Below are 13,529 nucleotides of genomic sequence, written 5' to 3'. Positions count from 1 at the left end.
ATATGAAACTAACTTTCTTTAAGTGCAAACCAGAAGAGAGAGAGATAACGTTTAACACACAATTACAGACTCCTTATGCCTCCATTTGGCAGTAAGAGCAGTTACGCATAAAATACAAGGCTCAAGGTGTCCTCTGCATGTAGTGCTGGGTAATGTACATGAACAGCAAAATAGTAAAATGATACAGCTATCAAACAGATTAAAATACATGACCAGGTTTAAGAGCAAGTGTACACCAGCTGTGGTTACATAAAACATTGGTCAGAGGAATGAGAATTTGGTAAAAAAAACTAACAGCAATTCAAATACGCTAGAAGCAAAGTAGAAATTACACATTACAAGGAATGATGCAGTAGCTTGGAAAAAGTATGCCTGCGATAACTATGCATTTAAAATTATGTTACAGCAAGATGCATGCTAAAAGTGGAATTATAAGATGCGTCAAAACACGACCGTGAATTTGCTGGTTGACAAATTCAACTTAAACTTTGTACCCTGCTCCCTTCCCTCCCACTTCCACCCATGAAATTCATGTTAAGCATACTCCCCAAACTATTAGCAGTGAGCAGTTCCTGGAGGCGCCAAGGCTAAAATAACAGCCTCAGTGGGTCCCAGTTGTATCTCGGGATGCCTTTGAAATAGCTTGAAGCATAACCTATCCGGATCACTTGAGTCCCTTTTCAACTACAACCTTAAAACAGGCTTTGTACCACAGGAATGGAGGACTGCAATGATTATCCCACTTCATTAGGCAGACCATCAACAGAGCCCAGGAACTACAGATCTATTAGTATTGACTGTAACATGCAAAGACACTGAATGTATTATGGAAATATTCAAAGACACAGGCAATCTTCTGACACTGGACCCAACCAAGTTTGGCTTTGTCAAGGAAGGGTCATGCCTACTAAACCTGGTGGATTGCTCTGAGGTGGTCACCAAGATAATGGATGAGGGGAAAACTGTACATACTGCCTACCTGGACCTGGCTAAGGCATTCAATACAACATCCCACTCTGATATAGTTTATAAACTCATTGAACTGCGCATAAACCCCTACATAAATGGCTGGATTGACAGCTGGCCCATAAACAGGTTCCAGGAAGTCAGAACTGGTGAGACCACTTCCACTAACAGACTTGTCTCCAGCAAGATATTTCAGGGCTCCATGCCTGGGCTACTCCCTTTTGACATCGACTTCTTGAAGGTAAAGTAAAATGTCAAGGGTTTTTGGCTGACCAAGTTCACAGACTACTGCAAATTGGGAGCCATCATAAATTAGCCCCCTCCCACATGACAAACATTTTACAACAGAGTCTAACACAGACAAGTGACTGAGTCACAAACTCAATGCCAAGAAATGCATTAGTGCCTTTTGGGAAAACTGCCATCCAGGCTAATTACTCTATTGATAAGGCATCTCTAAGTACTGAGTAGCCCGGTATCTGGAAACATACATAGACAGTAATCTGGCCTTTGACCAATATGTGGCAGAGGTAGTAAGAAAATCATTCTAGGTCTCCCAACTTATAAGCAAGGGCATGGGATCCAGGTCCAAGGAAGTCATGGTTCCACTTTATTCAGTCTTTACCAGACCCATCATTGAGTATAATGCCCTGTTCAGCAGGCACCTGACTATGCATAATACAACAGCTGGAACACCCAAGGTTTTCTTACCAGGAGAGTCCAGTGAATAAACACAATGTCCAGTACAGATCACCTTAAAGCCCTCTCTCTATACTGTCTCCTACATGTTACTGAGGGAGCACTACAAGGCATCCTTGGATCCAGTACTGACGGATCTTTTGTATATCCACAAAATAAACCCCCCGATCCCAGGACTTAAAATTTGCTTGCGACACAAGATATGTTGGCATTAAAGACATGTCTCACAGGATCCCCATGCTCTGGAACAGGCCCCCTATTCATGCGAAGAAAATTCCATCCCTAACCCTATTTATAAGTAACCTTGACCAAAGGATGGGAAATCTGAAATTCACCATTGAGTTCTGGCCCCCATGTCTTAATAGAGGCCGACAGTAATTGCCAAATTAACATGCCCCCATAACCTCTACAAACACACAAACTACTACTTAAACGCCTGTGATACGCAGGGACATAACTGGTTTAGAAAGCATGGCCTGGTTTATAAACGACCCTGATGGTCGCCTTCTATATACCTATGAACTGCTCAAGAAACTACTTACAAGAACCACAATAATAAAATACAGTAGAGTGATTATCCGAACAATTATCCAAATGCAGCCTTCCAAAATTTTCAAGTAGGAAAAATCAGTCTGAATATCTAAACGTTATATGTGTTCACTTGTGTGTGTGTATTTTGAGCTTGTAGCCTGCTAGTGTGTGAAGAATATTCTTTATTGTCCACTGGAATCACTCAGTGGTTGAAAAGTGTATTCCCTGCATGCAGAAAAAAAAAGATTTTAGAAGTTTCTTTATCTGGTTCGATGTATATTTGATTATCTGAACAGCTTGGCTATATGAACTACCCTAGGTCCCAATTAGTTCAGATAAATAGAGACTTTACTGTACTGTGTGAATAAGCCAGCTTGGTTTCAAGAAGATACCAGTCAAAATAGTTAAATAGCTGTAATCAGACACAGGAATAGACCAACTGATTAAAAGCATTTACAGATTTTATACATATATATATATATATATATATATATATATATATATATACACACACACACACACATATACATACATATATATATATATATATATTTTTTTTTTTTTTATTTTTTTTATTTTATATGCTCAAACAGAAGAGAGATGGCAATAATGTATGGGTGTGTTTTTGCATCTTAAAGAATTTCAGGTAAAAATAGCACAACCACACTCAGATCTGCACAAGGCACCTCCAAAACTGCAAATGACAATTTAATGTACACATGTTAAGTAGAGCAGACTTACCAAAGAATTGTTAGAACTAGATATTTCTAGTAACCCTGCAGCTAATGACAAAAAAGAAATGTAGGGACAATGAGTTGGAAACGTAGCTACAGAAAAGTTAAATGACAGTAACAGAAAAATAAGAAATTCAGTCGTATTTTATTTAAGGGAAGAAATTACGCATGTCCAAGAGATTAGTATTAGAAGCTGAAAAAATAATTCATACTCATCTACTCAACTGAGATGTCAAATGTTTTGTGTGATACACCAATCAAAAAATAAGAAAAAATCAAGAGACAGTCTACTGGCCCAGGAATGTGAACTTCAGTTAAGTCAAGTAATCAAGTAATGCAGACTTGTATGATATGTATTTCATACCACGACATTCAGTGGAAGAGATGCTAACATACCCAGCATCGGGATATCCAAAGTCGAGAAGGCAGACCTGCTTCACTTTAAAGAAACCATGCGTCCTACAGGTACAGATTATTCCAACTAAAATAATGAAGCTTACAAACTGTGGGGTGTGTGTTAAAGCCTAAATTCAAAACACTCAAATTTAACCATGATTAAACATAAAAGTGAGGACTGCAAAGAGATCACATCCTGTTCCTCATTATGTGCAAATTTAATGGACAAGTAAACAGAACTAAAAAACTAAAAACTGAAAAAGGACAGGAGAAAAAACTCCATAAAAAGAATGTACGACAATACCTAGCAGTCAGAATAATAAAACTCAAACACTAAGAAAAATTTTATGCCAAGACGCAAACACCCCCCACAATTTATATAACACACATACCAACTCCAAGATCCCACAACAGTTAAAAAAGTAAAAATTACAAGTTTATTTTGTGCCTGCAAGATTTTGATTTTAAATCATACTGTGACCCATATCGTGACCCTTAAGATAAGACAGCTATTATTGCCACTATAGAATGCAAGCACATTCCAATACAGACAGTTTCTTACTAGTTCAAATGCTAATGTGCAGTGCAGAAGGCTGAAAATCAAATTAACTGCTTCAGCTGTATTACAGATGCCTGAAAAAATACAGAATAAACAAAGGACCAAAATGTTATTGCAACAAAAACTGCAAGGGATCAGATTTACAACTGGAGATGAGAGAGGATACAAAAGCAAAGTTTGCAGACTGAAGCTGAAGTACTTGGTAGCCAACCCAAGGTCTTGTGTAATTTATAGGGGAGACAAAGCTGAACAGGAAATGCAATCAACATTCAAAAACAGCAGAACTGTCACAACCAGTACAGTTACAAGAAAATAGAACTACACAAAAGCTGCAGCGTCTACAAGAAAAAAAGTTACCATTCAACTGTTCTAAGAGAGGAGCTCCGAGAGAACAATCTTATCAATTCTTGATTTGGAAGGCCACTGAAGAAACCAGCCAATAATCTGTATGGACAGCTCAAGAGTGATCATGGTACCAAAGACTGAAAAGCCATATTTAAATAATTAATGATGTGAACAAAAGGCCTGATTGTCAATATAAAAATCCCAATATAAGCTTAGTATAAAATTAGAGAACTTGAAAAGGATTCAACACAATGCATGCTACCACATATGTCTAAAATATTTTATAACTAAAGGGGGGCTAGCATATGGGGTACCTGCCCACACGGTCACCATCACGGAGCACTTCCACTACCAGCTCAGTTTATTCTCAACTATGGCTGTTCCAGATACTGTCACTGCCCCCAATATGACTCGCATAGGGATAGTGTCCTTTCGGACCCATACATCTGGGAGGTCCTTCAAATTTTTCATACGACACTCAGATGTATGACATTACACACAGCAAAGTGAGATGAGCCAGGTGACAAGTAGTCACACAACTTGCAGTAGGTTATCATTCTCACTGATGTAATGGACTGAACTAGAGGTCAGAAATAAAGTTGCAAGGAGACTGTACCATGGCCATCTGCCCCAACACACTGCAGCACCTGTACTCCATCACCACCAGCGGGCAGTCCCATATATAAATGTTGCAGGGACCCAATACATTCTCACATAGGAAGAATTCTTCTCCACTATCATTTGCTGCAGCTCCTATTCAGAGTGTCTATAACAAAACCATACGTATACAATGGCTTTGTTGATCTGTCTGCAATCTGTTTGCTAAAGTAGTCCATCATCAGTATGAACAGCGAGTCCTGAAAACCAATCCCACTGGGAACCCCTCTGCTAGTCCATCTAGTCCTTGTACATAGCCTGCACTAATTCTGCCAACATTTCAGGGACTTTTGAATCATTGCAGAGATGTCCAAATTAGTTTTCTTGGGACACTGTTGCATGCTTTCTGAAGTCTAGGAATGTCCAGTTTGGATACTCTCCTCATTTCTAGCTTTCTTCCATCTCTCACTACAAACACTGGGTTAGGTGTGCTGCATCCTAATCTGAATACAAACTCCGGTCTTACTTTCTACTACTCTGCATATTTGTCTATCAAACTCTCCAGCACTTTCACGCAGTGCGACAGGAGTCTGATACCTCTACAATAGCCACAGTTCCAAATGTTCCATTTATGTGTACACTGACACTGGAATGCTCATTTCTCCAGTCATTTGGAATACACCTTTCCCTACATGATGCAGAGTGCCTTCTGGTGCCATTTCTCCCCTAACTCAACCATCATGATCATACCTGCCCATGACCTCAGAGCCTGTTGCTTTCTCTGACTTTGTTCCTTAGTGCAGTTCCTATTTCTTCAAGGGTGGGGGGTATGAGGAATGCAATAACTTTTCATAAATAAAAAGGTTAACACCTGCAGTATTCACCACGTCATTACAAATGGGCAACAAAAATAAAAACATACCTTTTTTGTCTGATCAGGAAGCATCCTGACTTGTACTCAAGTGTGTTCCTGTCAAAAGAAACAAAGAAAATATACATTCTTACTATGAACAACTTTAATGCAGACAACAGTTTACCATTAAAAAAAAATTCAAAACTAAACTTCAACATTGCCACAACAAAAATAAGAACCACTATGCTAAACATTGGTGTTAACAGTTAAGGTCTAAATGCATGGTAAGGCATGATGCCAAAGCCAAGCATCAATCCTCAGCTAGACGTGCACATTTTTTTAAAGACTTCCACACTGGATTTGCAGTAATACACAAATGCAAGACTAAAATATGCAAAAAAAGTTCATTTGATTTTGCCTTTAGCTTAAATCAGACTTCCTTCAGGAGGTGAGATTCACTTTGTGATCTGAAGAATTGCAAAGCCACAATGCCGCTTTTACCAGTGTGCTTTTGTTAGATGCATCATTAAGGCACAGTTGATGAAAATTTAGCACTTGATATGGTCTGGCAGTTAGTACAGAGGATTAAGGCTGTAAGCTTGGTAAGAGGACTCCTACAATCCAGGGTTTAAATCCCAGAGCCTCCATTTGCCTAATATGTGACTTTGTGCAAGTCACTTAATCAGATGTGCTCTGGGGAAATTGGGAAAGCAGGCTAGGCTTCTTAGTGGTTCCCTGGGCCATATGCCTAGTAACTACCAAATACACATGTTGCAGAAACAGAAAAGAAAAAAAAAAAAAACTGAAGTCCCCTACAAATCCTTTCCTACATGCTTGAAATTATTTCCTGCAATGAGAAATGGTATACAAATCAACTAATTCACAGTGAAAGGTTTTCATGCAACATGACACTGACAAAAGACTACTTGAGAATGTTGCTGCACAAACATCCAATTTCGTCAATAGATTGTATACCAATTTTTTAATGAACGTATTTAATATTTTCTCAGCTTTACAGGCAATTTTACATACCAGCACTGTTAAATGGATGCATCAAAAGGTTTAGAACTGTATACTGATTACAAGGTGTTGACTTGATGAAAATAAGCTACTTATTAAAGGCACCTTGGCATTTCACATCTGTAGGGATAATTTTTCAAGTGTGTTCAAACCTAGAAGGCACAGTGACAGCAGCTGGCATTCATCTATGTTACTAGCGCTGGTTTCTCCTGTTTTTTTTTTTTATCTGTAGTGCCCGTTGTGCAGGGGCTGCACGTCCTCACAGTGTCCAAATGGGTACTGCAGGTGCTATTTTTTCCTCAAATATCCTAAATACAATGTCATATGAACTGGCTCTCCTCCAAAATACCTGTAGATGTACTTGTACATGCATGTCCTGCTACAGACCAACATCCTCTCTAGGATTAGCTTCTCTGCTTAATTTACACAGAGTGCCAGGATAGACTCATCGAAGACCCCAGACTGGATTATGCAGGTAATCACAACATTATGTGGGCTGGACCATCAATGTTCATCACCAGTCATAATAACCTACGCGTTTAGTACTCGCATGACTGATGCATAAACATAAACGTTTGCTTTCTGTACTGTATTTTAAATATAAACCATGGACAGGTGTGGTACAACAGCAAAAATTCACAATAGGTTGGAGGTCACAGGGGAATTATCCTGAAAAGAGCGACCAAGCCCAATTGCAAAACCCTGGTGATCAGGCCTTACAGTAAAGAGTACAACCCTCAATAAGCCCAATCTGCCATAGATAACTACAACATTTCACAGTTCCTGCAACCTCAGCCAAAGCCTTTAATGCATGTTACGCGAGGCTGGTAGCACTATTTTGAAATAGAAAATACAACTAATGAAATAAGTTGCAATTTAGTACCAGACATAATTACACGGTTGGAGTTCATATCTGCAACAGTCATGTCATTCAAATAGTTAGGGCATTATGTACAATGATGCCTTACATCACATACACACAAACTTAGCTAATTGCTGCATCAAAAAAAGTAACATGCAAACTAAAGTATTCACAGACTGTACAATATCTCCAACTACTCTATCACTGCATTTTAAACATTTTTTAGCCAAGGTCTGCATTTAACTCACAGATTCAACCCATTGTAATTTTCGTCAGACTACTCTACACAGCTACTTCAGGAATGTCATAACTAGCACCATCACCTTTATATGCACACCCCTTCATCTTGTCATTTTTTTTTCTTAGCCTCGCTTTACATAAACAGCCACCTATAATTTTCCTCTTCCTCTTGAGCCTCCAGTAATCCTATATAAAATATGAAAGCTCTCCTTGACACTTAAGTCCTCCTTTTCTTTCTACTACCCTTAACCACATCCACCCTTCCTTAAAATTGCCTGTTTTCAGTCCTGTCACAGTCTTATCTAGCCACCTTTTCAAACCATACACCAGCCATGGAACTTTTACTTCCAGTGTTCTCTTCCAATTCCAGCCTTTGGAAAATAGAACGAACACTACCAACCTCCAGACTCGTGGATTTAATAGCAATTCTCATTCTCAATGACTGAATCAAATCAACGCAAGTGTTCCCAGTATAAACAAACATGCCTTTTTACTTATACAAACACAAACACCACTCTACCTGCATATATAAAATGTTTTAGGGCAGTCATGTGAATGCACACTACGAATCACAAGACACCAAATATTTCAGGTCAAAACTTAAAATACTTGAAAAAAAACTGGCACTTTGTTTTTTGTTGGGGGAGGCAAGCCCCGCTGCTAATTATATATACACCAACTCAGACTGCATTGTATCAAGTAAAAGGAAAATTCCAACTCATTCTGTGTTCAGAAGAGTTTTCTATCGCTTATGCCAACATTCAAAATGTTTGACAAACTACAAACTGCCCTGTTCTCACTCGCTGCACATTTTCACTATACATTTCTTAACTGGAAGCAACACTGTTCTGCAAGTTCAGGCAGAAGTGGTCTCCATATTGAAACATAGCAACTCGCAATAATATGTCCCAAAACACTACAGAGAGACTAAAAACTTATTTAAGTATTTTTTTCTGGCTTTTTGATTATTTACTGCTTAGCGACTGCTTTTTCGCCTGTTTATACAGCTCTGCATTCTATTTAAACTGTTTTTGTGTTGATCAACTGTTTTGCACTTTTAAAAAAGTTATTTGTTGCTTAATTTTACCTGTAGGCTAACACACTCAAGTGCGCTAGCCGTTTAAAAGCATTTATAGCATTTACTGTCTGTTTTTCCTCTGTTTTCTGTAAAAAAAAAAAAAAAAAAATCTTGTTTTCCCACCTTACTGAACTAGAATAGTCCAGTCTTCAGAGTTTGCTGATCTCTGGGCTTTGGCTTGGTTCCTGTGCTATTCCATATCCTTATTTGGATAAAGGGAAGCTTCTTTGTTCACCAGTGGGAGTGGGGAGCACTGAGCAGCCTATTTGTCCCTAGAGCAGTGGTTCCAGCCAGAAACTTGTAGTCTATTGGCCATTTTGGGTCAATTCCTAGGTCTTTTCAACCCCCTGCTATAAAGCCCGCTTTAGTGCGCTTTGGCGTGATTTAGCACGGAGTTGCCCATAGAGCACCATCGGGCAGCGCCGGTTAAACAAGGTTAAACTATTTCTGGCTCCGTAAAGTCTGCTCTTCAATTTTTCCCTTAGAACTTCTCTACTTGCAATCTAAACAGTCTATTCTTTATCTCAATAGCTCAGCACTTGCTCCTAAAGCATTTTTATATAGGTAAAGTACTTGTATACTAAACAAAGTACTACATTAGCCTAGAATCCCCTTGAGTATCCATTTCCCTATAGGTCCCTTCTGACTCAGTTACACAGCAAACTTTTCCACTTTTTCTATCATGTCGAAGGGTCAGTTGCTAGCATCCTCTCCTGTTCAGCTGGTGAATCTGGGCATCTTGAGGCAATGTTACAATTGCCTCATGTACACAGACAACCCACTCCTTCTCCCACAAAACACAAATACATGTGAGAGATGCAACTATATAGCCAAACTGGAGGCTGAGCTCTCTCAACTCAGGACTGGCAAGACCAGACAGGAGGAGAAGGAAACCACGCACACCACAAACCCAGTTTCACATACAACTATCACAACTGCAAAACAAACACAAACACACAAAGACATACTCGGAGGCACTGATCAAAAATCTACCAAAACTACAGAGGCCTCCAAAGCAGACACCCAAGCAACTGCCACCTCAAGACATAAGACATGCAACACATAGTTCTCAAAGTCAGTGTGCTAAACAGTCACAGCCCTTAAGGCCAAACACAATGCCAGACACACTTGTTATAGGTGACTCCATAGTCAGACACACTGACGTCCCACTCACCAGACTGAACAAGGAAAAGATCACAGTTGGCTGCCTGTCAGGCGCTAGAATCCGCCACATAACACAAGCACTCAGGTCACTCCACAGCAAGTACAAGTATGACTCAGTCATTGTCCATGCCGGTGTGAACGACCTGAGACGCACCTCCCTGGACTACATGAAAAGAGACAGAGGAGCTCTCAGATTATGTAGCCCAGGCCGGTATGACCCTGACCCTGAGCAGTATCCTACCCTCACCAAGAATGATGCCACAATACAGAGACAAAATGATCAGCTTTAATAATTGGCTTAATTACTGGTGTCATTCTAAGGGGATCCAATGTCTGTCTGCCTGGGATGACATGCTTGACAAGCCACGCTGCTTCGCAAGGGACAGCTTGCACCTGTCACCCCTGGGCTTCCGGATATTGGCAAAGGCTCTTACCACCCCCATAGTGCCTTTTTTAGGAAAGGCTCAAATGATAAACCTACCACCCTAGAAAACAAAAATGGAGAAAAACTAAGGGTAATACTGCTCAATGCCAGAAGTCTAAACCTCAAGATGCATGCCTCAAAGCCCTCCTCAGTATGGAGAACATCGATGTTTGTGCTGTGACTGAAACCTGGTTCAAGGCTCCTGAGAGCACCCCAGCACTATCAGGTTATACCTCATATCATGCGTTCCGGCCCCAAAATCCGGACTGAACTACAAAAGGAGGGGGAGTATCCATATTCATAAAGGATACCCACACCTCCAGGTTAGTGGCAATGCACGAAGCATCAGAGACCATCCAGGTGCAATTAACCATAGGTAAAACTGCCCTACAGTTTGTAACATGCTACAGACCACCTTCTCAAACTCAGGAAACCCACACAGCCTTCCTGGTCTCTCCAAACACCATCATATTGGGTGACTTCAACTACCCAAACATAGACTGGGAACATTACTCAAGCCCCAACACCCTAGCCCAAAGGTTCCTTGAGTTCATAAACTCAAATGCTATGGAACAACTAGTCACCATTCCCACAAGAGGAGAAAATATACTAGACCTGATCATCACAAACATGGGGACAAAATGCTCCACACTGGAAGTATATCCCTCATTGGTGAGATCAGACCATAAATTAATCTCACTGGAGATCCACATCCCGCCCTCACCCCCACCCCCAGCAAAAAAGACCACAGTGAAGAACTTCTCAAAAGCAAACTTCACACTTCTTAAGACTGGAGTGGTATCCTTCAAGGCCCCCGAGCCAGTGGAAACCACAACCCACGCTGCTGAAACCCTTACAAATGCCTTCTACGAGAACCTCCAGGAATGTATGGATCAAGCAATCCCTAATAAAATCAAGACCTTTTCCACCAAAGGCAGGCGCCCGGTCTGGTGGACTCCAGCCATAAACAAACTCTACAACAAGAGGAGAAAGCTACTACATGACAGAGCAAAATCCCTAAATGGGAAGGCATCTCTGATCAATACTAGCAAAAACTACGATCACTCATAAAATCATCCAAGGCCAACTTTGAGAGAAAAATCGCTAATGACACAAAAGACAATCATAAAGCCTTCTTTAGCTATGTTAGAAACCTGGGTGGAAACTCCCAGATATGCTCAGAATTAGTCCAAAATGATAAAAAAATCACTGAACCCACAGACATTGCCAACATACTGGCAGACAGGTTCAGTGCAAATTTCTCCCTCCCCCCCCAAAAGGAGAAATATCTATCCCACCAGAGTCTAGCCTCCCAAACATCTCAGATGCCCAGGTGAGAGCTGCTCTCTATGAAGCAAAAAACACAGCATCAATGGGACCGGACGGTGTCCCCGGCTGTGTGCTACACGAACTCAATGAGGACCTAAACCCACACATAAGGCTGCTGTTTAATCTTAGCCTTACTACAGGATACGTACCCAAAGAATGGCGTACGGCAACTGTGGTCCCACTCCACAAAGGCGGTGCTTCTACGGACCCTGGAAATTACTGCCCCATAAGCTTGATGAGCCTTGTCTGCAAAGCTATGGAGAGGATCATAATGGAACTCAAAGACATTGGGGACCTACAGACACTGGATCCTACCCAATTTGGCTTTGTCAAGGGCAGATCCTGCCTCTTGAACTTGGTCGACTTTTTCGAAACAGTCACTAAGGCCATTGATGAGGGTAAGGCAGTTCACACAGCCTACCTTGACCTAGCAAAAGCATTCGACACAATACCCCACTCGGGCATCATAGAAAAGCTCACCAGCTTAGATGTAAACCCATATGTCACAAGATGGGTTGCAAACTGGCTCAAGGACAGAACACACAGGGTTAGAGTTGCTGGTGCCATGTCAGACTCTAAGTCGGTCACGAGCGGTGTCCCACAGGGCTCAGTCCTGGGCCCCTTTTTGTTCAGCATTTATTTTTCTGAAATGCAGGCAAACATAGGGGGGATTGTGGCTGACAAAATTTGCAGATGACTGCAAACTGGGCACCATAATTGACACTCCATCAGACACAGACATCCTCCAGAAAGGTCTCATAGAAATGGATAACTGGTGCCAGAGCCATGGCCTTAAGCTAAATGCCAAAAAATGTATAGTCATACCCTTTGGGAAAAACAAGGTAACCCCTAATTACCACATAGGTGGTAATCCATTAAACACGGAAGAAGTTATTAGGGACCTGGGGACCCAAGTTGACAGTAACCTCTCTTTTGACACTCACATTGCCAAAGTGGTTAGGAAGACCTTCTACATTGCCCACCTGATCATGAAGGGATTCACATCCAGATCAGGAGAGGTCATTGTACCCCTGTACTCTTCACTTATCAGACCAATGATGGAGTACAACGCCCCATTCGGAATGTACCTTACCAGACACCTGCAGCAGTTGGAAAGACCCCAAAAGTTCCTCACCAAAAGGATAAAGGGGCTCAAACATATGTCATACGATGCCCAACTGAAGAAACTCCAGCTCTATTCAGTCGCATACCGTCTGCTCAGAGGTGATCTGTGCCTGACATACAAGGCCATGTCCAACCCGGAATTAATGGACATGCTCCACCTCAAAAAATCCAAATCCACCAGAGCCACGAGAGCAAGAGACTTAAACCTCAACACGGATATAAATAGGACGTGCTGGAGGGACAGATTCATCACCCAGAGACTCCCTACACTATGGAACAGAATCCCAGTCCATGTGAGGCAGAGCCCCTCACTGACTCTGTTCAAGAGAAATCTTGACGAGTGGATGGGAGATCGTAGGTTTACCCCGGGAATCATCTCTGTATCACTGCTGGACAGAGGCACAGCAAACTAATGGGTATAGTATTCTCATCCTAAGGGGTGGTGAAAGCCACACACACTCTGGCTAGGCTTATAAATGCCCTAGGGCAGATAGCCTAGTATGAACCTATGAACCTATAAAAGAGCAAATGTCGAACATTTCACTTTTTTTTTCCTTTGGAGGGCAAATCTACCTACATTCCCCAGATGTTGCCCTTCACATCTTCC

General features: G+C 41.2%; 1 protein-coding gene across 2 annotated transcripts in view; it reads right to left on the bottom strand.

The window, feature by feature from the left end:
- Positions 1 to 13,529, bottom strand: part of SNX10 (sorting nexin 10) — a 654,311-nt gene that overhangs the window by 114,739 nt on the left and 526,043 nt on the right. For both annotated transcript variants that reach the window (XM_044066784.1, XM_044066786.1), the window contains one exon: positions 5,750 to 5,797. In XM_044066784.1, the coding sequence (XP_043922719.1) occupies positions 5,750 to 5,773 (24 nt within the window). In that variant the 5' untranslated portion in view covers positions 5,774 to 5,797. The remainder of the gene's footprint in view (positions 1 to 5,749; positions 5,798 to 13,529) is intronic.

This window comes from Protopterus annectens, chromosome 3.part1 (genome assembly GCF_019279795.1).
Source record: "Protopterus annectens isolate FY-2018-M chromosome 3.part1, PAN1.0, whole genome shotgun sequence".
Lineage (NCBI taxonomy): Eukaryota > Metazoa > Chordata > Ceratodontiformes > Protopteridae > Protopterus > Protopterus annectens.
This window is presented reverse-complemented; position numbering and strand designations above follow the sequence as displayed.